This window comes from Rhipicephalus sanguineus, unplaced genomic scaffold (genome assembly GCF_013339695.2).
Source record: "Rhipicephalus sanguineus isolate Rsan-2018 unplaced genomic scaffold, BIME_Rsan_1.4 Seq412, whole genome shotgun sequence".
Taxonomy (NCBI): Eukaryota; Metazoa; Arthropoda; class Arachnida; order Ixodida; family Ixodidae; genus Rhipicephalus; species Rhipicephalus sanguineus.
In genome coordinates, this window is record NW_023615197.1 from 72,874 (window position 1) to 98,524 (window position 25,651).

General features: G+C 44.7%; 1 protein-coding gene across 1 annotated transcript; it reads right to left on the minus strand.

Moving 5' to 3' along the window:
* Positions 1-1,012: 1,012 nt before the first annotated feature.
* Positions 1,013-22,147, minus strand: LOC119377229 (oocyte zinc finger protein XlCOF22-like). Its single transcript, XM_037646796.2, has 3 exons — positions 21,605-22,147; positions 14,132-14,354; positions 1,013-1,545 (listed from the first exon to the last, which is right to left on the minus strand). The coding sequence occupies exons 1-3, from the start codon at positions 21,731-21,733 to the stop codon at positions 1,013-1,015; spliced, it is 885 nt and encodes a 294-aa protein (XP_037502724.1). The 5' UTR covers positions 21,734-22,147.
* Between the last annotated feature and the right edge of the window lie 3,504 nt (positions 22,148-25,651).

The following is a 25,651-nucleotide window of genomic DNA, read 5'->3' on the forward strand; positions in this document are numbered from 1 at the left end:
GATAAGGGGCACTAGTTTATGGTACTTAGGCGGACGTTTTGAACTGGCGAAAATTTGTTCTCAATTAATGACGATAGCATTAATTATATGATGCGTTATAGTATTTACGATTGAATTCCGGAATTACCAGACACAAAGCTACAAATTACAGTAAAAAGTCGCAGACATAACTTTCGATGTCAGGGGTCCTTTAAATTCCTGTCTGCTAAGTGAAGGTGTAATATCTGACATATTTGAGACCCTCACTTCAGCAATTTGAAAGAGGAACCACCCACCTGCTTCAACCTCTTTATTTTCCAACTCTCATTTTGTTCCTTAATCATTTTTTACAACCAATTACGTAAAAATTTTGTTATTTCCCGTTTGCTTTCCTTGGTTCTCATCTGTCGCTTTCATTATGATCATGGTTTACAGTAACCAAACACTTACATTTCTCTTCTCGCTCAGTTTAAACATATTAGTTAGCAAACAGTGAAAGAGGCTCCCACGGAGCCATATATGAACTCAAGACCATCTTTCAGAAGAATGTCGTGTCACGCTGCCTTTTGCATCGACATGTCACCAAAGCACTGGCATAATGTCACTTCCTGAACATTGTGCGCACATAGCAAGATAGAGCACAGGTAGTTACCAGATATCTGGGCTCACCTACCTTTGTGCCCAAAGCTCATTACCTCCTAGATAGCAGTGAGGGCTGCAGTCGTTCCGCGCTGGTGCAACCTTCGCCTCGCCTTCGCCTCCTATGTGCTTGCAGATGTGCCTTACAAGGGTGGTCTTCCGACTAATGGATGCATTACAGCGCAGAGACGAGAAGGGACGCTCTCCCATGTGAGTGCGCATATGGTGAGTGAGGTTGCCTTTGACTGAAAAGGATGCATTGCAGTGAACACAGGAAAAGGGACGCTCTCTGTATGCATGCGGATGTGTCTCACAAGGCCACTTTTCTGCACAAAGGACGCACTGCAGTGGACACAGGAAAAGGGACGTTCTCCTGTGTGCGTGCGGATGTGTCTCACAAGGCCGTTTCTCTGCACAAAGGACGCACTGCAGTGGACACAGGAAAAGGGACGTTCTCCTGTGTGCGTGCGGATATGGCTAGTGAGGTTGCATCTGATCGAAAAGGATGCACTGCAGTGAACACACGAAAACGGACGCTCTCCTGTGTGACGGCGCATGTGTTCAATGAGGTTGATTTTAAAAAAAAGGATGCATTGCAGTGAACACAGGAAAAGGGCCGCTCTCCTGTCTGCATACGGATATGTCTCACGAGGTTGCTTTTTGTCACAAAGGACGCACTGCAGTGGACACAGGAGAAGGGCCGCTCTCCTGTGTGGGTGCGCATGTGAGTCAGCAGCTTGGACTTGTGAATGAATGCAGCTGGACACAAGTGGCACTGTAAGGGGGGCTCGCCCATGTGTTTCCGAAGGTGTCTGTCCATAGTCGACTTATCCAAGGACACATAGGTGCACTGCTGGCAGGAATGAAGAAGGGCTCGTACAGACGCCATTGAAGAAGACTGATCCAAAGACGCAAAGGACAAGGAGCCTGCAAAGCCATCGAGAGCACGCAAAGGCAATGCAAATTATGTCATACGCTACAGTGAACTGAACTATAGCAGCAGGCAATACACAAGAGTTGCTCCGCATGTGTGTGAAGTAGACAATCACCTTGTCTTGCCTTGCACAAACCCAAGCTACTGTTATGGCAATAGTGCACCGACACAGCAAGTCTTACAAAAACTCCTATCTTACAGCACATAAATTCTATGCTTAACACATGCAAACAGCAGGTGCCGAAAAAATAGAATCTGATTTAGATGCCATTCCGATGCTATATTGAAAGAGTCAAAAGTGTTTGAATGTGCACCGACAAACAATAACCCATAATTCTACTTATTATACTCTCTTTGCAGAGAAGTATTTATGGAACACCACAGCAAAAGAACCACTTCATATTAGGCAGTTATAGTTTAGCGTTAGCGTGATAGCGGGGGTTAAGGGAATAGCGTTACCGTGCCGCAAACGTTGGTTGCGGAAAGCGTGTTTTAGTTTAGCGGGATAGCGTTTACGTGCCCAAGCCGGGACGGTGGCGCCACCTAGCGAAGGGTGAATGCGTTAAAAAAGTGAAAAGAACAAAACCGAGAATGCTTGCCAGTATCCCGCACGCAGCAACATTACTCCTTTGTTTAGTGAAAATAAAAGTAAATAAATATGAACTAAGCACCAAAAGCGAAAATTTTCATGTTACAGACTTGTTTACACCGATCTTCTAGATAGGCCTAGGGACGTTCGAAATGGGAAGCGATCTCAAAAACTACGCTAAGTTATCCGTAATACCGTGTCGTCGAAGCTACCTGAAGGCAAGCGAAGCAATTTCGCACAGTCGTTGCTACGAAAGAAGTGGATCCGTCCTTAGCAATACGTTTTGTTGGGCTAGTTGGTTCATGACTTCTGAAGGAAAAAATTGTAGCGCAAGCAACACACGGAAAATGACTTCTGAAGGAAAAAAATTGTAGCGCAAAGCAACACACGTTGATGTGGACGGATCAACACACGTTGATCCGTCCACATCAACGCTAAATTCAGTTCGAAGCGGGCGTCGAAAACCGCCGCCATTTTACGTACACTACGTTAACCACGCAAACACGGTAACGCTAAATCTGAAAAATAGCGTGCGTACGGTAAACGCTACGGGTCACGTACGGTACTGCGCATGCGCATTTCGGTCCCGCTATTCCGGTAAGCCCGCTATTCCGTTAAGCCCGCTAAACTATAACTGTCTATTCCAACACATGAAGCATATGAAAAAAATATGAGTGAAATAACTTTACGTGGTGCAAACTGGAAAAGCAAGGAAAAGAAGTACATTTATAAAAGTTACAACGGCATCACGGTTTTGGTGGTCAGAATTACCAAGCACATTAATGTGCATTACACAACGAACTGTTTTTATATTACTACCACAGTTTACACATTTCATTTCTCACAAACGTCTCATACTGCTTCAGTGAAAGCATTATGATAACAGGGAAAACAAATGATATATTCGTAAGCAGTGTCTGCTGGAGCCAACGTTTCCACAAGCAGACTGTTTTTTGGAGGCTGTATCTGATTTCCTTAATGCTTGTCTCCATATGCTTCGTGCCCTCTTCTCCAATCCAAGCGAAAATGGAGGAGAGGGCAACTGCGCTGAATTATGGTTGTCAGAATGAACCAACAGTCAAAATGGTGGGTTGCCCAGCTACAGTGGTCTAGTGGTTATGGCGTTTGACTGGACCAAAAGGTCAGGGAATCGAATCCCGGCAGCGGCGGCTGCATTTCGATGAAGGCAAAAATCTTTGAGGCCCGTGTACTTAGATTTAGGTGCACGTTAAGAAACCCCAGGCTGTTGAAATTGTCGGAGCCCTCAACTACGGCATCTCTCATAATCATATCGTGGTTTTGGGTCGTTAAACCCAGATATATTATATATAACAATGGTAGGTTAGAAATTCCCAGAAGGGCTTCACTGTCATTGGTTTTCGTTGTGTATGTACTATATCAGATGGATACAAGATGCGCCTTTGAAACGTTTAAACCTGCTGGCTGGAGTGTATTAAACTTGTGAATAAGGTATCACTCTATATTAACTGTCTCTTGGGGACCGAAAGTTTGACTGAAGTATGTAAAGCCTGAGATCCTTGAAGCTGTGACCTGCTACATTCAAATGCTGTGCCACTGCTTTCGCTAATTTTTTTTCTTTGCTGTGTCCGCGCGCTGCCCGTTTAATCTAACATGAACAGGCTGCCCCGTTTCGCCAATGTACTGTTTGTGATAATATGAACATTCGATCATTGTACATAACGTTTGAGCTAGTGCAGGTAAAACTAGGTTTTATATGATGGACATAATCACTTCTGGTGCTTTTAACTATAAAGTCATCTTAAAGGTGTTGCAAGTTATACAGCTTGGACGAGAACGAGGTGTCAAGTGGGCAGTAGAATGAGGTTCTACTTTTGCATGGTCTAACATGTCCTCAAAATTCCTCTTGTGGTGATACACGACCCTTCGTACACCGGGAAACACTTTCTAAGGTGCTCGTTGTTTGCTAGTATTGGATAATATTTGCGGAGGATATTATTTAGGTTTGACAGCACATTTCAGTATTTGGTTATAAATGCTAGCGGCTGGTTGGGCTGTGTTACGGGGGCTCTTTTAGCTAGTGTTGATTTCCTATTTAATTTACATGCTTCATTGAAGACCCTGCTTAGAGCGTCGTGCGGTTTTTTCTTTCTACTAGTGTGTCATTTAGGTTACTTAAGTGGTACAAAGTCACGTATTGACCTGATAAAGTTTCACTCACTTAGTTGCTTACGAATCATTATTTACATTTTAAAGTATGAAATCAAACTTCCACAACCAAGCATTGGGGCAAGTAATCTGAATACTGTTTCTCTCAGCAAGGACAGATATGAAAAACGAAAGGATGCATTATTAAGTGCATAGTCTGAATCAGTGCTTTGTAAAACAAGCAAGTTTTCCTCATTTTGATGATTCAAATTTAAACGTTGCAATGAAGTCCATTATTTTCTCCATTTCAGTAGTATTATAGACAATCAGTGGGAAAAGTTACTAGTCAATTTCATACGTTTCAACACAACCAATCCTAAGTACCAGTCTAGACATGGCCACATCACCATCACAGTCCTGACTTCATAATTGGATTAGGCTGCAAAATAAGTGTAAAATGGTAAATAAGTTTTAAGCGTTGCGATGCCCCTATGGCAATATCCGAAGCATGCAATTTTGGGTTGCTAATTCTGAGGAATCGAGACATTTGCAACAGCAAATAAACTACTTTTAAAGCGAGTACAAACAACAATGTACACCCAAATATACTTCTAACCTTGGCATCAATAAGGCTTAAACGTTACCAATTCATATAAGCAATTACATTTCTTGGTATTGTCATTGAGTGACTACTTTTTCAGTAACCAATTTCAGACAAGTGTAGTTACCTATTCCAAAAAGCAAGCTCTCTATACAGAAAAGACAATACAAACATGAACACTTTATTTTGGCAGAAATTATAGAATTGAACAGCTGTTAGTGCAATGAAGCAGCATATGGGATATGAATGTCCAGAGAACCAAAGCAATACTCTCAGCACTCGACAAAGCAGAAAACTGGGCGAGTTGGTATGTATTCATTGTTACTGGAGAGCGCGCACTGACGATATGGACAAAGAGAGAAGAACACGACACAAGCGCTCACTTTCAACTAAAGTTTAGTGAAGGCAAACGGACGAAAATAACATACAGAGTACCACGCATGAGTCACTATGCAGAACTTCTCAAAGGGTTCAACCTGGATTCTTTTGCTGAAAAAGTGTAAGAAGTGCAAGGTTTCACTTTGAGTTGTTAACTCATTAAGATGAGTTACCAACTCGCCCAGCAGTCCGTACTTCTCAAGGTTTCACTCCTGGATGTCTTCTACACGACGAACACACAGTGCGCGATACCCCCTTCAGGCTATAGTTCTGAGCGTGGAATCTGGTTGCATCTCCTCAGGTTATCTTCAAGTTCACCTGGACACATTAAAGTTCGACAATCCTTTTGTTGTGTCCAGTTCCACAGAAATCATGAACTATCTGAAAATGCATAAGCTAGAAGGGTGTTCTGGTTCAGCATTGATGTTGAAGATTTATTTATAGTACCCCCATGCTCAGCTGATCGAAATTGTTGACCAGTGCATTTGTGAGAACAATGATGAACTGCCTTTTCCTAACAGATGTGGCATCCATGTGGTAGCTTCGCAAAGCATCTGAGTTTTTTTATCTTAAAGGAGTACTGACACGATCTTGAGACATTGCAAAAGGGACAATTTTTGTTTCCATTGTCTTTGTATGCAATGTTAATGCTCTCCACACACCAGAGGCAGGCAACAATTATAAATATTTCGCTTCGATTTTAAAGTTTTTGTCGTCGAGCATCTGCAAGCGAGCCCCACAGCTATGGACATTATCCTGAGGAGTCAACAGAGTTCCACTGAGTTTGCGAATTCTCCGTCCTGCATGCAGCCTAAATAGCATTAGTCATTGTCAGGGTCGCTTGAAGACGCTGCACTCCTTGTTTGTGTGCACCACAAGCAGATGACAGATCTGCTGTTAGTACGTCGTGAGTTGCTCTCTTCCCGTGACGTCACACTGCGATGACCTGTCACTTAGAAGCCGCCCACTCAATAAGAAACTGAAAGTGTTTTTTAAGGTAGCGGTATAAAAATAACAACCAGGTAAATAACAACCAGGAATCACACAAATCAATTCTGCAACCAGGCGTCACACAATGCAAATTGTGCAACGAGTGGGTTGTTGATTGCTTCCAACCCATTACAAAAGGCTCTGCCATAATGCTTCATCGTCATCAGGCACAGCATCAACAAAATGCACATAATGCCTTACAGGTGTTTAGTGGGTACCACAGTTCTCCGCAGAATGATGAAAAATTGCACAGTGCTGCTTCCCTACTTCACAAAATTATGATTTATAGCGTAGTGGGCATCTTGCAAGTGCACTTGTATTGAGTGCCAAGGAAGCCTATCAGGCACCCATGATCCATTTCTCAAGGTCTCAATAAAGTTCTCTCCCCCCCCCTCTTCTCTCACGTTAACGTACGTATGTATATAGCGTGGCGGGAGAGTGAAATAAAAACTAAGTATCACACAGTGCAAATTACGTAATTAGTGGGTCGTTTAAAGCTTCCAATTCCCATTACAAAAGGCTCAGTCAGCATAATTCTTCATTGTCATCAGCCGTCGTATCAACAAAGTGCACAAAATGCCTTACAGGTGCAGCTGGTACCTCGCTTCTCCACAGAATGACGAGTAATGGCATAGAGGGTGCTTCCCAACTTCACAAAATTTATGATTTATAACTTAGTGGGTACTTTGCATGTGTACTTGTATTAGTACCCCCAAGAGATTTTACAAAGGGGTCTGGAAATGCCGCTCTTTCAGCTTTCGCTGTGAATGTGCTGTGCTTTCCACGCAGGCTTGGCGTTTTTTCGAGTGAGCTTGCTACTCCCGAAAAATATAATCTCGGTTCTGTTACCTCCCTCAAAGATGACATTAAAATCACTGAAAAGAAAATCGAAACTGCTATTCATTTTCTAACAGCTCAACTCTTGGTCCAGGTGATGCTTGTCTGAAGTTGCTAAAGTTAACTGAACCAATTATACCTTACATTTTCGCATGTCTTTTCCAACAATCTATTCAGTCAGGATGCGTCCCCAAGGGATGGAAAGTTCTAAAATAATTCCCATCATTAAATCTGGAGACCCGTCATCTGTCACCAACTACAGACCCATCTCGCTGACCAGTATACCATGTAAATTATTAGCACACATATTATCGGCAATTATGAAGTACCTAACAAAGCACAACCATCTTTTTGCAACCAGAACGGCTACCAACAGGGTCGCTCTTGCGAGACGAAGTTATTCGAGCTGGTCTCCGACCTTTACGAAGCCGTTAATGGCTCATCGCAAATAGATGCCACATTCATCGACTTTGCCAAGGCTTTTGACAAGGTAGCTCATAACCATTTTTAAATTAAAAAAAAGTTCACTTCAGTTTTTCTTTTTTTCTTCGTCCTTTTTCGTAGTGCTTTGCTTTCATTCATCCGAACAGTATCGGATGGCGTGCAATTGCACTGATATAAATTGTATGCGCATATATATATACAGGGTGTTTCAGCTAAAAAGCACCAAGTATTAAAAAAATAAGCATAGGCGCTACGTGTCTTCAATTATCGCAGTATTGTTCTGAGCCATATAGAGCACATCAGAAATTTTTTGCAATCGGCCAAGCTCGGCAATTAACAAAGATTGCTAATGAACTTTTTAAATAGTAACTCTAGAGAAAAGTTTTCAACCCAAAAGTTGTAGCGCTTGTTCAGGAACATCGAATTTTCAATCTATGTTAAGATAACTCCCCTGCTTAATTTTCTTTCGGCCTTTCTTTAAAGCGCGCGAATTATAAAAAATACCACGTGACTGCCGCCAAACGCGCGGCGCTTTTACTGCCCTCAAATGTAAGTTAAACGAATTATCAAAGGCTGCTTCGCGCACGCAGATCGATGGAACAGGGCTATCGGTGAATGTGATGGATGAAGCGACAAAATGAGCATACGTTTCAAGAACAAAAAAAAAAAATATTCTTCAACGAAAAAGCGGCAGCCACGGAGCGAATGCACATGCGACCGTAGGCAGCATTTGATGCAGCGTGGGCATTTTTTCTTTTCTTTTCGCACCAATGAAGAAACGCACTGGAAGGGGTGAGGGTGACAGCGTGATGAAGGACTGAGATAAAAGATTCACCACACGTGGCGGCCGCTCTTTTGTAGACATTTTTTTTTCCTTTAGACGGTACGCGCCTATCATCAATTGGCGTCCATCGCAGTCACCGGTAGCCTGCTCAATCGCGTTCGTGCGCGAGCAGCCTTTGATAATTCGTTCAACTACATTTGAGGGACCTAAAAGAGCCGCGCGTTAGGCGGCAGTCACGTGGTATTTTTTAAAATTCACGCGCTTTGAAGAAAGGCCAGAAAAAAATTAAGCAGGGGAGTTAGCAAAATAAAGAATTCGATGTTTCTGAACAAGCGCTACAACTTTTGTATTGAAATTTTTTCTCTAGAGTTGCTATTTAAAAATTTCATTAAGCAATCTTTGTTAATTACCGAGCTTGGCGGATTGCAAAATTTTTGGCGTGCTCTATATGGCTCAGAACAATACTGCGCTAATTCGAGACGCATAGCACCTGTGTTTAATATTTTTAATACTTGCTTTTTTAGCTGAAACACCCTGTATATATATATATATATATATAGATATATATATATTTATATATAGATATATAGCCCGACAGTTGGAGCCAAATGGATTCGAGGACCTAATTGTAAGATCCCGGCTTTTAACAGTGACGTTTATGTTATCCGTAAAAAACAATATCTATATATATATGCGTATGTCTATATGTTTCTATTAGTCTATTATTCTGTTCTGATGAATGTGCGCCCACTGCTGAATACCAGTTTGAATACGTGAACTTTTTGTTATTGTGTTTGGTATTAACCTGCTATAAAATGTGCACTAAAACTGAACTGATTTATTGTATTTTAGCGCCCCTATGTAATGCCTGCTCAGGCCTTTAGGGTACTTGAATAAAAAAAGTTGTGAATAACTGTGCAAAGCCAGGTAGGCAATTCGTGGCCACCAATAAAATTAACTGAAGAATCTGCACTCCTCTCCGGCCTTTATTTGGCATAAATAATGAAAACGTGCAAAGGAACGCACCCAGTGAGTTTTACTGAGATACACTGAATGTGAAAAATCATCGGTGCTGGCCTTTAAACAGCTCTGCTGTAAAAATTCCAAGGAGCTGCTGGGCGGTACGCAGTGAATCCAGCAGGCATTCATAATCGGAGGAGCACACCGAAACATCAATGCAGGGGTCCATAAAGGGGTATTCAGACGGGGGAGAAATGCTCGGGGGATAAAGGCGGAGCCTAGTGACGTCAGCTCGCGAGGAGAAGTCTCCACAATGCCCCCCACTCACACGGACGAGGCAAACGGAGGGGGAGACCAGTGTTGCTAGACTACTCTGGCGGCTTGCACCACCCGTTTGACGAGCTGCTGACGACGAGATGCAGACAACCATGCAGCTGCAGACTGTACACCCCTGCCGCTCTCTGCAGGAGCAAGTGCAACAATGTGGCCACACAAGAGCCCGAAATTTCGCTATATCCCCCACCGCCGGGGGATCGTTTGTCCTTTCGGGGAAAGGTCCCCGCCTCCCCTGAGGAGGCGCGGGGGGGTCACGCCCACCTCGCTAATCCGTGACGTCGCGGTCACGTGATCCGCAATCCCCCCGTCTCTCCGAGCATTTCTCCCCCGTCTGAATACCCCTTAAGAACCTGGCGCAAGAGCAGGCTTCTGGTCAGGTACGGTGGCAACCTCCCAAACAATCTGGTAGAGTACAGTCACTCTTATGAATCATTCTGATCACACTAGAGTGACTGGCGTGAGACCATCCACTTTTGAGCCAGTAGGCTAACAATCACCTACGCCATGTGCGAGCACAGCAACCAGCCCAGTAGTTGGAATGGAGCCCGCCTGATTTGAGCACCTAATTGCAAGACTCAACCGCACTGAAAGCATCACGTGGTATGAATTCATAGGCTTTTAACAGTGAAGCTGTTTATGCTATCCGTAAAACCATGCTCGTCAACTGAATACCTCACATAGATGTGATGTTACCTAGCGTAGCCATGGCAACCAGGCTAACTGCGCTCCTACGTAACCTTAGCCAAGCTTCGCCCCACCTGCCTTGACACTGCACACAACCATTCCTGCATGCTGACTCATAGTCGTCGCACTATATCTATGTCGAGAGTGTGTGCTGCACCTTTTCTTCGCCATGGGTAGACCTAAACGAACTCCAAAAGAAGAAGCCGCGTATAAAGAAAGATAACGTGCAGCCAAGCTGGAATATGCTTGGAGACATTGAGCCAAAGGGCTGCTGCCAAGTGTCGCCAGCAAGCGCAAGAGCCTGGGTGTGTCAATCGACGGAGGGATACATGCGAAATCGCTGCGAATCCGCGCGCAGTCTGCCTGTGCTTGAGAACTTCCAAGTGCAAAGTTCGACAGAGCATCGCTTCAGAGGATAACAGTCTTGATCCAGTTTCCGAGCATGTAACTTGGGCACGCCTGCTACGTATGGGCAAAACACAGTTATGCTTAGCCAAAGGCAGTGATGCCTAGCCAAACCTAGCAAAAAACTTCTCGAAACTTGAGAATCGACCAGCTTCGCTGTCTTTAAGCCTTGCGCGACTTAGCTCAAGCTTCGCCATTTTTTCGGATATTGTATCATGCTATATAGCCGTGCTATTACATATTTGGGCATCGTTCTAACAGTGAATACAGAGACACACTGTACATTCTATTCTTGGTTTAAAATTAAACGCAATTGTCAAAGGCCCCTGCAAGCACATCTCTCATGGAAATGATAGCCATTGTAACATAATTTAATTCAGGTTACATATTAGGTGCGAAGTTGCATTCCGCCATGACCACAACGAACGATACACACAATCGCTCCGTCATTATTCTGACAGCAATTATACGGACACTCGAGGTGCATTTGCGCCGTCGCCGTCAGGTTACATATAAAGTCTGAATCAATAACACCATCCTGCATGTCACATCTTCTATGTCTGAGTGGAAAGCAAGCGAGGGCTCACGACGGCCGCTATTCAAAGATTAAACACACTGGCCACCTTCATCATGCAAAGGCACAAGAAGGAGAGCCAAGTGAAGGGGAAGCAGTCGAGTTGCTTGGTCAGCAACTGTAAACTTCGGTTAACTCTTCCGTTACCATGCCTATTCAATCGATCTCCGGTGATCGATCCTTTGAATCGTCGATTTTGGCAACTGATCTTTCAGAATCAGTTTGAATTTGCCCATTTCGGCAACGTAGTGATTTTTGACAGACCTTTGCGAGAACCAATGTGCGTGTGTTGTTGGGAAAATGCGCTTGGCGACGAACTTGAGAGAAATGCATGCCGCTCGTGGTTATGCTTCAGTAGCATCAAAGTTCTGCAATCAAAAGAATCCTCGCAAGTGAAATACCAAATCGTGGCGTCAGCTTCACAATCTGACAGTGTTGAGCGGTAATATCTGCCATAACATTTATGCCACCTCTTCACTAGAGAGCTGTTGTTTGGAGTCGGGGAAGATTTATTTTGACAAAAGTTATTTCCCAAGGTCCGCCGCATGTATAACGAGTGGAAGTGGCCTTTTGAGCCAGTTTCCAGCAGCTTCGGTTCCGCTTCTATCGTTATAATCAGACACAGGGCCGCATCCAGTGTCGTTAGTCGCTCCCATGGCGTCTTCGTCACCTCGCGCATGGGTAAGCACCTGTGCCGCGAGAAGCGCGCGCCGCTCCAACTTTCTTGCAACCGCACCTGAATTGAGCGACGACGAGCTTTGACTCCAAAGATGACAGCGCCTCAGCTTCAAGCTCCAATGGGGACGTTGTTTCGCGTCAGCCGGGGATATTTGCAGCCGTTCAGGGGATGGTTTAGTTTGCGGCGTGAAGTGGTGTCTTCCGCCGCGCGCGCGATAGCTGCTGACCTTTGTGCAACACCCTTAGAGCTACTCTGGTTATGTGCAAACTTCTACATGCCGCTCGGGCGCAATATGATGGCGCCAGCTGCAAGACTTCTCTTCACGACAAGAAGGCCGCCCAGAGCACATCTCGGCCCCGCACTACGGAGCGATGCAAGACGTTTTAGGACTGCGCGCGATTTCGTTGTATTTTTTTTTCGATACCATCATCAAAAATACAAATAAATATGCTTGGATTGATATTTGGGAACGCATACCTATGAGGAGAGAGGTGGCTCATGGAAATAAGTGACGCCAGAAGAACCGGTGAAGTTCACTGGACATCTGATTTATATAGGGATGGTTCACATTGTGGGCATCCATCTATATTGGAACACCAGCAGGCTCTTCTCATAAAAAAACAAAACAATTCTGCAAATAATACTTGAGTGCACCTGTGTCTCATGAAAAATAAACCAGGAAATGCTTCACGGCAAGGCACGAGCAATAAAGCAGTATCTCAGTTCACATTTTTTTTTTGTCTATGTTAATAGCAACATTGTGTACAGCATTTATTATTTTTATACTATTCCTGGGTCATTTATCTCCAGATTGCATATTTTGAATTTTTTTCGTTTTGAATGTTCTTGCATATACAGTGTTTTGTATTGCACTGTTAATCAGCTGGCAACAGAATATTACCAATTTTCAAATTTTTATACATTCCACAATATTTTTGTTGCTGTACAACGTACGTTTTTTTGGAAAGAGCATTAATTATGCATAATTTGGTATGCTGAAATGCGTGTTGGAGTACTTTCCAAACTGGCAAAATATTTCTTCCCAGGGCTTATGGAACATGACTATTTTCTGACGGTAACGAAAGAGTAGGGAGTTTTAGCTTGAATGTATACGTCTTTTTGTTACCGTGTTACCGGATGGAATCTGCGCATGCGCGAACCTTTACGGAACGTAAACTACTCGCCGGATAGGCTTTACGTTCACGGCCCTATCTCGCAAATCCACCTTCGTTCGTGGCTACTCGCGATATCAGCTTCACGGAGACTCCAGCCGCCGAGTCAAAATAAGCCGAAGTGCGAGCGCCACTTACGGATCTTATTTCAGCCGGATTACCGAGACTAGAGCGACCTAGAATACCGAATCCGGAAACGTGAGAGGCCTAAAGACGGGACGGGCTAGATAGGTGGCGCCATCTAGCGGGGCCAAGGTGTACCAGGCAAGCGCGAAATTGTTATTGCAGAAACATCGGCCATTCTACTTCAATGTATATGCCTTGCAGCGGCATAATTACGAATGAGTTGCCTTTTCAGTCATTTTTTCCCCTCAAGAACACTAAGCAAAACAAACGTGTCCATTCCATGATTGTGGTGCACGAAGCGTCACAAGATGTCAACACCATCGCCCGGTAACCCGGTATAGCTACACCCCTTTGCTTATACCGAGATACTGCACCACGCTAAAAACCTCTCGTATGATTCTGCCGCAGCGTAATTCAATATTATCTAAATTAAATGTAGTTTAAATGCAGTTATCATCACGATTTAGTGGTTAGCGCAAACGTAAAGGTTTACGTACGTACGTAAAGGTTTAAGTTTGGGCAGCTAAAAACTTTACTAAAACTCAAGTTCTGGTAAAATGGTAAACGTAATCTGGTAACGGTAACGTAAAGAAGTATAAGCAGGTGCAGTTGTACGCTATCTCGAAAGAGATCAGTACCAACATCTTTGTACCATTCGTACTTGCTGCGCTCTCACCGCTTACTTTTGCATTGAAGCTACAGACAGCACGAAAGTTGGTTCACTCACTGGAGCATCCGTACTACCTTACGTCAGTGTTTTGCAGAGCGATGCCGTATCGGAGACTAAAGGGAAGAGCTGCTAGCCTTACTTCGTGAAACATTACCATTTGTTGCTATGGCACCCTTGCAGCGAAACTGACTTCTTTTATCTTACGGCAAATGCAGAGACATACCTGAAGAAACAGCATGTGGTTCTGTTTGTGTAGCAATTGATGACAGAATTTTCTTTACAATTGCCTGTGATGCTTTGTGGCAGGTTGGTAGTCCCACTTGAACGGATTTATTTGCGCCATGGGCCGGCTCACACGCCAAGTCTGGTGATGTGTCTACAGCTTCTCCCGACTCACAAGCCAGACCCAGTGCTGCCTTGCGTACTGAATCTGCTGCACAGTCATCCTAAAATAAATTGCGTTTTTGTGAGCAATAATGCCAAAGATTAGAGAAAAAAATTCGGCAGATCCCACGTACCGTGGGAGTCGATCTTATGCGAAACATGCGGCGGGAAGGTGACTGTGGCGTAAGTTTTTTTACTGATGCGAAACGTTACAAAATGACGCTAAAGATTGGAAATTTGGGATGCCTCGGTCATTTCGTCGACAAACTGTCTGGCGATAGAGCCGGCGACATGTCAGAACCTGAAGTCACCGTTCGCGTTGGTGAGGTATAGGCCGTCGAGGCTGGTTGGCCTGGATAGTGCTAGGAAGACCAGCATCAGTGGATGGCGCTTGTCGTATTCGTAGACTATCTGGGCGTATGTGGCCTATGTAGCCTAGTCTACGAAGCGGCTGCCAGTCAATGTGGCATCATTCTCGGTCAGCATGAGGCCATCACCCAGCCTCGTAAGAAATGAAGATGACACTGCGTCATTCTGGCGGACTAAGTGCACTTTTTGGTACGTTCATGTGAATATCATATGTAACTTTCCTTAATATGTTCCTCCGGGGTCGAGCAATGCTTCAATATAGCTTGCTGAATAATAGGAATACAAATGTAACATTTATTAGACTGCTATAAAAGCGGAGCCAACACTGGAACCACAGACGTTAATCTGATAGGACGACTGTATCGTGGGAGTATCATGTAGTGTTTATTGCTTTCATGCAAAATTAGATAGCCAGCACCAGAACAACAATTCACTTTGCACCGACATAACACCTGCGTAGGCTGTTTTTCCAAACCAGTTTATAGACTTGGCGTGGCTCTGTGGTAGAATACCTGATTGCCACGCAGAATGCTTGGGTTCAATTCCTGCTGGGATCCTAAATTTCATTCTTTACATTCGTCGGCTCAACGCTGCCGATGGCGGTTTTTCTTAACGCTCTCGCATTTAAGTTACCAATGTCTGTTCTCGCCGTTCTTGATATAAACTGTCAGTCACCTGTGGCGCATACCCGTACACTGCGGCCCGTGGTAAACGGGTATGTGCCACATGTGTCTGGAGGAAAGGGTTTGACGACGTACGTGACAGGATTTTCACGTTATTCATGCCATGACCCGACAATCATATTCGTCAAATACTCTTACCCTCCCATGCCAATTTTGGTCTACACCAAGTTAAGTAGGCGATCATGAGAGCACCGAGACGTAGGCGGCTGGCTGGCTGGCTGGCTGGCTCGATAGATAGATAGATAGATAGATAGATAGATAGATAGATAGATAGATAGATAGATAGATAGATAGATAGATAGATTAGCCAAGGCAAGGCAGTGCGGGCGGGCGGGCAGGCAGGCAGGCAGGCAGGCAGGTAGGTAGGTACGTAGATAGAAACGCTCAGAGTGCCAAAGGTTCGCTAAGAAATGCTTCGCATTTAATAAATGAACGCCTTCTTACACGATCTCTTTCACTACAATGACATGGTCTTGGCATGTGCCCGATGGTTGCGTCTCCAGAGAGTAACTGCCCAAGAATCAGAAATAGTGTATGAAAAAGTCCAGTTAGTGATGTATACACACCAACACAGGAACTTATGGCAATTATTAAAATACATACTTTTCAAACATATATTAAAAAAAATCTAGTGAAGCCATTATACTTTTGTATAATCGCCTGGTGTTATGTTATTTCGATGCTGTACCCAGCTTTTCCTTTAGAAATTGCCATAAGTTTTATTCAAAAACTCAAACCTATCACATACTTCTTTATGCAGTTTGAATTATGACGCCTATTAGAACAGTATCAGATAGTGGAAGATGTTTATGGGAATCTACTTGATTAAAATTGAAAATAAACTGAGTACGGCTAATCGGCCTCTGCAGTTCTGGAAATAACTGTAAGAATATCTTCATCTTTATATATAGCTATTCCACACGCTCCTTTTAAATGCATAAGCACTTCTAAGCTGACACAACTAGAACACTGCCCATCCCTTGTCACGTAAGATGATCGCAAGAATAACGAAATATGAATTAAGTAATCTTTCTCTCTGTCACAGCACGGCATGCCACACAACCTGTATATCTGGATGACAATCTGCATTGCGAGTCATGTGACATCACATATCGGTAGTGTGATGAATAAGACGCAAAGACCGCACCCTTTTCGGGGACAGCTTTTCGACTATCTGGTTCTCCTTCCTCTTCATGCTAGCTGCCTGTGCACCTGAACCCCCGCTGTCGTTCCTTGTCATCACACTCGACCATGACAGCGAGCCTGCAGAGTTGCTGACAATGCCTCTGGTGGGCGGTGCTGGCTGCATCGCGGTGGTTACAATTTGGTTTGGGGACATGCCAAAAGTGTCTCTGATGGCCAACACTGCCCGCATCGTGGTGGTCGGTCTCGGCCTCGCTGCAACGTCATGTGAGCTGTAAAACATGCATCTGGCCACTGGCTTTGTCGCAGAGGTAACGGTGGTCGCAGCATGCCCAGAGGAAGAGGGCGGAGCAGAATCCAAAGAGGCACCATGGGTGGCAAGGTCTCTTGGTGCTCCTTTTCGCTTACATCTCATGATTGTCAACACTGGGAAGGTCAGGACATTTGTCACAAACATTCTGTGGCTTTGGGGGAAATGAAAAATCCTTTTCTTCAGCCAAACTTTCCATGTTATCAACCGGGCGCTCACTCCCCTCTTTTTCATCGATACCCGACAGCTCTGGAAGCAGTCTAGGTGGCTCTTCGGGTGCCGTGGCTGTGAAGTGCAGCGTAGGCTTCTTCATGATAGATATTCCGTCAACGGGAAGTGGGATTAGCAACGGGGAAGCTTTCTTGCGCTCGTGCAAGTGAACCTTCTCGCTGAATGCCTGCGTATTCGACGCATTGTACTCCATTCCGTGTATGCTTTGCTGGTCTGCAATCAGATGCTGCGGGTTTTTCCTTTCAGTACGGCTGCTCTGACCATATTACGGTTCTTGTAAATCTTGAGTTTTCCATTTTGTGACTTCTTTTCCATCTTCACCTAGAAGGCACAAGCATGTCCTGGTGTCCACTCAATGGGTGCCTGGTGTCAACGCAGCCCCTGTTACATTATGTGTCTCATTCGGCGCATGGTGATACGGCGCGCACTCGGTAAATGCTCTTGAAGCAGCACAAGAGGCTTCAATGGGTCGGCGAGCACGGCAATTGGTGGTATAGGCTTTTCCTGTTCCTTCACTAGAGTATTTCAGGCACGAGAGAAGCTCGCATCTGCAAGTGTCCCAGCGAAGGCGAACCTCGGGTTAGTTCACCCAACTGCGCTGTAATCGGAGTGGTCACGGCCTCTCTCACTGATACCATGGCATCGGATACCGGCACAAAGACTGCGTCCTGCAGTGGAGTGCAGCTCCTGTGGCCAACGTCAGAGGTAGAGCTGCCCGAGAACCTCTGAGTCACGGGAACACAGGCACGGTTGTGAGGTCGTGGTGGTTTCGCTCTCTATTCTGTTTTGCGGTTGGGAGAGGGTTACGGCATGCAGAAAAGGGCTAAATGCTGCTATGAACAGTGCTGCATACCGGCCAGGACCATTGATCTATGCCTTCATATTTTAACTATGCCTCGGCGCCATCATGAAGACGGTTGTTGATGGCCACAAGTCATTTTCGATTTTCCGGCCGCGTACGGCGTGTGCTGAGATTGTTGACAGTTTGAATCCACCAGACAGCGTCCTCCTGGAAAACGCGGCATTCTGGAAGTTCCAAAGGAGATGGTGAAAGCAGGCTGAAAGCAGCAGGCTCAATGGCACTAAGCGGTCGAGCTGTCGTGCGATTTGCATGAGGGCACGCATGAGCTCGGCGACACTGTCGGGTGAGGTGCCCGAAGAGCCAGGGTTCATGTACACGAAGTGTGCTGTGGTAGCAGCACTCAAGACTGCGAGTTCCACGGCCAAGGAAGCCTGGACCGCATCCCCTGGAGGTTGAGATGTCGGAATAGTCCTAGGTAAGAGGTTGTCCGAGCAACAGGAGGCTGTGCGCTTCATCAGAGAGAGATGGTAGCGTGGTGCCTGCGAGGTCTCACCCTGTAACCACCGAAGAGACATGACCGTCGTCCGTGTATTGTGTAATGGGCAGCAGCAGCAGCAGCGATCGCGTTGCTGGCTCCATCGCCAAGGAAGAGTGAATGGTGCTCCTTTGATAAAGAGATGCGCCTTGCCAACGACCCAGAAGGACAGCTGGATTCAGCTTTGCTTTTTCTTGCAGATTGGGCCATTCTGATGAACGAGACACTGTGACAGCACACATTCCTGGGCCATGACAGCTATTCTATTATCTGCTTCTTTTACCGTGAGCAACAATGATGGGACATCGACCTCGCAACCAGCAGAAGCAAGGAAACAACTGAGGAGAAACAAAGATGTCTACTTCTTTTCAAAATGTCACCACTTAGGAAAATAGTGGAGTTCGACCCAAACACTCAAACTGTAAGAGTCGTAATCAAAGCATTTTAAGCATTTCTTGATGGCTAACAATATAGCTGAGGCAAAGGGCTTTCCTGTTTGTTGCTTGTAAAATCCCCGTGGACAGGGAACTACCGGTGCGAGACACTGAGCAAATGCAGTCGAAAGAACAAGAGCTAACAGTGAACGTATTCAAGAGCCGATCGCATCAAGCCCAGAGACCAGCTAATCCAAGGAAAGGAGAGTCTCCAGGAGTGAAAAATGTGAAAGATGCGGCAGGGGACACTCTTCTAAGTGCATTGGTACAAAAGCTCTATTTGTCGGAAATGTTGAAAAGTAGGTCATTTGAAAAGCATGTGCCCAAATGATAAAGAGAGTCCAAGGAGCCTGCATGCGCTTGAGTGTTCTGACGAGGGCTCAGAGCATTTATTCATCCATTCTCTTTAGTTTCCAGAATAAAAGAAAAATACATTACATTCTGGATGGTCTCCTGCGCTAAAAGCTGTAATAAAACACCTTGACTAGGGCCCAGGAGACCAATTACATGGCAACGAGCGACAGCTGAAAAGATTTGCAACAAACGTACAATTCATATCACACATGGTAGAAAAAATATTATTTACATAAATAAAACACACAACAATACCCGTGCAAGCGTAACAGGCAATGTTTTTTTTGTTTTTGTTTTTTGCAGAGTAGAATGGCCTCATGAACTTTTTTTATAGATGCAGCATGAACTGTACCATTTGCTTAATGCAATTCAATCATGTTATGAAGTGAGCGTAGAAGTTGAAGGGCGCACACTGAATATGCAAATTGACACGGGAGGATGGCTCAACACGGAGACATGCCACTTCTTTGAGAAATCTCACATATTTGGGTCGCAAGGTCACTAAACAAGGCATTTACCCTAATGGCACGTAGAAGATAGCAATCTTACAAGCCCCCGAGCCCACTACAGTTTGAGAGCTTAAGGCGTATTTGGGAATATGGAATTTTTATTTAAAGCTTCTCAAGAACGCCTCTACAGTAGCGCAGCCGCTCTATCGACTACTAAAAAAAATATAAAAAATGGTCGTGGGAAAGAGAATGCAGGGACACGTTTAAAGCTAAGAAACACTTGCTGACAAGGAGCAAGGCGCTGACATTCTATGACGTCAAGAAACCGCTCACAATGCTTTCCGATGCGTAGTCCTGCGGCATAGGTGCGGCGATTTTTCACGTTAATCCTGTGAATCGTATTCGTCATACACTCATGTCCTCCTACGCCAATTTTGGTACATGCCATGTGTAAGAGTCGGCCACTAAAGCGTCTAGAAGTAGGCACCTAGACATGTAGATGGCAACGGTCAAAGTGTCTTTGGTTCGCTACGGAATGCTTCGCGTTTAAGATCTCGTTCTGCACCTTTCATCAAAATTCCACGTCACCTTCGTGTCGTGTGTTATACAGCTTCGCTGGTCATCCACTTTCGCAGAGTAGAATGACATTATGAACTTTTTAAATGCGAAGCATTTCTTAGCGAACTTCTGCGACTTTGAGCGTATCTATCTATCTATCTAGCCGCCTACGACTTTGTGCTCTCCTGGGCGCTTCGTTAATCGAATGTACACCAAAACTGGTATGGCGTAACATGACTGTATGACGAACATAAATGACAAGTCATAACATGAAAATCATGACAATTGCATGTCATGTAGAGCATGATTTACATGCCACGCTCATGGTGCGCTGGCGGCCGTTTCGCTAGCATGATATACACCAAAATTGGTATCTTGTGACGTGACTGTGTGACGAACATAAGTGACACGAGTTAACATGAAAATCATGACACGCATGTCATGTACAGCATGACTTACGTGCCACGCTCATGATGCGCTGGCGGCCGTTTCGCTAGCTTGATCTACCCTAAAATTGGTATTGTGTGACGTGACTGTGTGACGAACATAAATAGCACACGAGTTAATACGAAAATCATGACACGCATGTCATGTAAGCATGACTTACGTGCCACGCTCATGGGGCGCTGGCGGCCGTTTCGCTAGCTTGATCCACCCTGAAATTGGTATTGCGCGACGTGACTGTGTGACGAACATAAAAACACGAGTTAACATGAAAATCATGACACGCATGTCATGTACAGCATGACTTACGTGCCACGCTCATGGGGCGCTGGCGGCCGTTTCGCTAGCTTGATCTACCCCGGAATTGGTATTGCGCGACGTGCCTGTGTGACGAACATAAAAACACGAGTTAACATGAAAATCATGACATGCATGTCATGTACAGCATGACTTACGTGCCACGCTCATGGGGCGCTGGCGGCCGTTTCGCTAGCTTGATCTACCCCGAAATTGGTATTGCGCGACGTGACTGTGTGACGAACATAAAAACACGAGTTAACATAAAATTCATGACACACGAGTTAACATAAAATTCATGACACGCATGTCATGTACAGCATGACTTACGTGCCACGCTCATGGAATTGGTATCTTGCGACGTGACTGTGTCAAGAACATAAATAACACGAGTTAACATGAAAGTCATGACACACATGTCATGCACAGCATGACTTACGTGCCACGCTCGTGGTGTGCTGGCGGCCGTTTCGCTAGCTTGATCTACCCCAAAGTTGGTATTGTGCGACGTTACTGTGTGACGAACATAAATAATAGGAGTTAACATCAAAACTATGACACGCATTTTCCTCAATGACATACTAGCCGATGTATGCAGCTCTTTGCTGGCTGCTTCGCATTACATCGATTCCCACAATGCGTGGGATCTGCCGGCTTTTTTTTATACATGCAGCCTAGTAAGCTCCAACGTTCGACATCTCACCTCATGTTTTCGCCTCATCGAGAATGCTGCTCTCGGTGCCTGCGATTCGTTCCGTTCGTAAACGAACATTGACGGCACCACGCCAGGCCTTAGTGGAGTAGATTTCACCGGAGATCCCATTGCTTGCATTAGCGTAACTCTGATGGTAGTCACCGTCACGAAAATGTTTTGAGCAGAGAACAGTGGTAATCGAAGGCTTGAAATTACTTCATTTCACAGCAGCGATCCACTGAGGAGGTTGTTTTTTCACATGTGGGAAGTTGTGAAAGAGTACATCGTCTCGGCCGCCGATGCTCGTTCAGCCGCAGCGCAAACGGCCGACATGGTGATGAGACGCGGTTCTTCGTCCAGTAGCAGTTCTTCGAAGCGTAAACCATAAACTTAGGGTGGATAGGTCGGTTATTCAGGACAAGAAGGGCGACTGACGCGGAAAACCTGCACACGGTGACGGTGCGAGCGGCCGGGACGTGCCTTCTCTGCAGCGGCTGAGTGTAAAGAGGAGGTCGTGGTAGGTGTAAACAAACTGCTCCATTCGCGTTTCGTGGGCGCTGCCATCTTGACTTCAGGAAACAAAAATACCAAAATTGCGTATGTAGACCACGTGACCATCAGCGACGAATAGCGGCCGCAGCATTGGCCCTGGGAACGGTGGTAGAATAGAACAGCTGGCCAAACGGGCGCCGCGAGCACATCGCCCAACCGCTCATGTTGCTAGCGGCGGCCGCTAGGTTCGCGACGTGTTTCTGGGCCGAAGGACGCTCATCACAAACTTTCGCTGTGCTGTAAATATAAAGGCCGGTATTTTTCTGGCTCTAAAACGTTGTGTTTTTAATAGCCTGTAGCAGCTGTCTGCCAACTTCGCCCACAAAAGTAAGTGTGCCAGGCTTTATATGATGAGCTTACAATTTTTTAATCGGCGCGAGTGATCTGACGGCGCGATAATGCTGACACATAGTGCCGATCGCAAGGGACGCGCGCGTATTTTTTATTTTTTTTTTCGGAAGCATGAAAATTCCTGCCGTAGTGTACAGAGTACAAAAAAAATATTTGGTTTTCACATTATTGTATGCAGAGCTGGACTTATGCACATCGTTAATTTATTATCTTCTTACTTCGTACTAACGAACACTACTTAATCGCTTGTCGAAACGCTGGCTCAAGCGACACCCCGTGTTCAAGAATTGTTCATGTCTTCAAGTATCGATGTTATACTGAACTTCTTATGCCTTTCTTTTTTCTTTTTTTTTAGTGTCATTTCTTAGCGAACTTCTGCGACTTTGAGCGTATCTATCTATCTATCTATCTATCTATCTATCTATCTATCTATCTATCTATCTATCTATCTATCTATCTATCTATCTATCTATCTATCTATCTATCTATCTATCTATCTATCTATCTATCTATCTATCTAGCCGCCTACGACTTTGCGCTCTCCTGGCCGTTTCGTTAATGGGATTTATACCAAAATTGGTATGGCATAGCATGACTATATGATGAACATAAATGACAGGTCATAACATGAAAAATCATGACATGCATGTCATGAACGGCATGATTTACATGCCACGGTGTTGGTGCTCTTGCGGCCGTTTCCTTAACTTGATATATACCAAAATTGGTATGGCGTGACAAGAGTGTATGACAAACATAAGTGACAGGACAGACTGTTGGGCTAGTTGGTTATCCATGAACACTGAAAGAATAAGCGCTAAAATTGACGAGCACAAACAGGTCCTAACGTTCTCCTGTTTGTGCTCGTCAATTTTAGCGCTTATTCTTTCGGCGTTCGTAAGTGACAGGTCCTACCGTGCAAATCATGACGCCCATATGTACAGCATGATTTACATGACATGGCCTCGGGGCGCTCGTGGCCGTTTAATCAGATTGATATATAACAATATTGGCACGACGAGACATTTTTGTATGGCGAACATAAATGACAGGTGGTAACACGAAAATCCTGAAATGCATGGTATGTACGCCATGACATACATGCCCCGCGCTCATGGTGCGCTTGCGGCCGTTTCGCTACCGTGACATGTACCAAATTTGGTATGCTTGACGTGACTGTGTGAAGAAAATAAATCACAGGTGGTAACACGAAAATCACGACATGCATGCTATATGTACAGCATGATTTACATGCCACGCTCGTGGTGCACTCGCGCGGCCGTTTCGCTAGCTTTATATATACCAAAACTGGTATTTCGTGACGTGACTGTATGACGAACATAAATGGCAGATGGTAACATGAAAATGATGACATGCATATCGTGTAGGGCATGATATTTACATGCCAAGCTCATACACACTAAAATTGGTATTGCGCGACGTGACTGTGCGGTGTACATAAATTACAGGTGATAACGTGCTAACCATGACATGGGTGTCGTGTAAGGCATGATTTACATGACACTGCCTTGGTGCGCTTCCGGCCGTTTTGTTAGCTGGTTATACACCAAAATTGGCATAGCATGACATGAGTGCGTGACGAAAATAAATGACAGGTCATTGATTCTATATACCAGAATATACGTTTAATTATATAAAAAAAGGATTATACCTTACGGTCCACTGTTAAAGGAACACTCGATTGAAGACCTTTTCAGTTTGTTGGCCCCCTCAGCTAGTGCATGCGGAAAGAATGTTCGTGCACGTTAATAGTCTGTCATAAGGGTTCAGAACTGTCAACCACCAGTAGTGTTATGCAAATCTAAGCCACAAGGCTGTTAGGAGAGAAAAATCCGGACATGCTCGGAACGCAAGTGTTCCCTTTAACAGTGCATGCATGCATGACAAACATGGGATATATTGTGAACTAGATGTCATCACATGAAATATGACTTCATTTTCCTCAATGAGAAACAAGGCGATGTATGCAGCTCTCTGCTGGCTGCTTCGCATTACATGGATTCCCACAGTATGTGGGATCTGCCGGATTTCTTTTTTATTGCGAAACGCTGGCATGATGCAACGAATTGACTAGGGTGTCACAGGAGCCCATGTTTCGACAAGTCCACTTGTCTTCAAGTTGCAACTGTGAAGAACACAAGTCCCCACCATTTGTCCAAACGGCTCCAGCGACGCCCCGTGTTCAAGAATCTTTCATCTCAGTAAAATTGGTGCTCTTTTTGTCCAAGGAATTAGCTGATGCTGTTTATTCCGGCATAGCACGAGGCTTCATCCTTTGTGCCTTAAGGCAAAGTAAGCATTTGCATGTCAACTCATTTTCATTACTGGCGTTTTATAGAATGAGTTATAGCGCGCTTCCAAAAGTAAATACATTACTTCAACAAATGTTGTTGATCATATTAGCGCACCCAGAATTTCTCTCAGGGGGGGGGGTTGAACTTCTGACAAGATTACAGGAGTGCGGGGGGGGGGGGGCAAGCACATTGCATAATATGCCATTTCCTTGCTTCAGCTGGAGTAATGCAACAAATAAAATACCAAATAATAATAATAATAATAATAATAATAATAATAATAATAATAACATGAATTATGATGATGATTATTTAGCGTTTTACAGAAAGGTCTTGAAATAACTTGACAAGGCCAAAAAACCGTTCAGTGGAGCAGCTGTGCACGTAGAAAATAAACTACAAATTGAACCGACGTATGTCGGCTGGCTGGCGGTCGCGCAATGATGTTAAAACTTTATTACTATGGTAGGTAGCGCATACAAACGGGACGCAAGAAAGGCACATGAAGACACCCAGCGCCGTGTGTGGTTTTCGTGTGCGTTTCTTGTGTCCCGTGTATTTGCACTACCAGTGTAATAAGAAAATGCCATACGAACAAGCCCGCATGCATGGCAACTTCTACTCTTAAAAAACGCTGCAGCTGATAATTTCCTACGCTTCCTTGGAGTCTCGCCAAACTATAAATTTCAAAGCGCACCATAAATATTACTTATAAACTACATAGTACAGTACAGTACAATTCTCAGCTCACGGATAAACTGCATTATAACCACACTTACTGACTTCCCAGCGTAGATTCCCAGGTCACTCCGGCGCATATAGGTTCGGCGGCTGAACC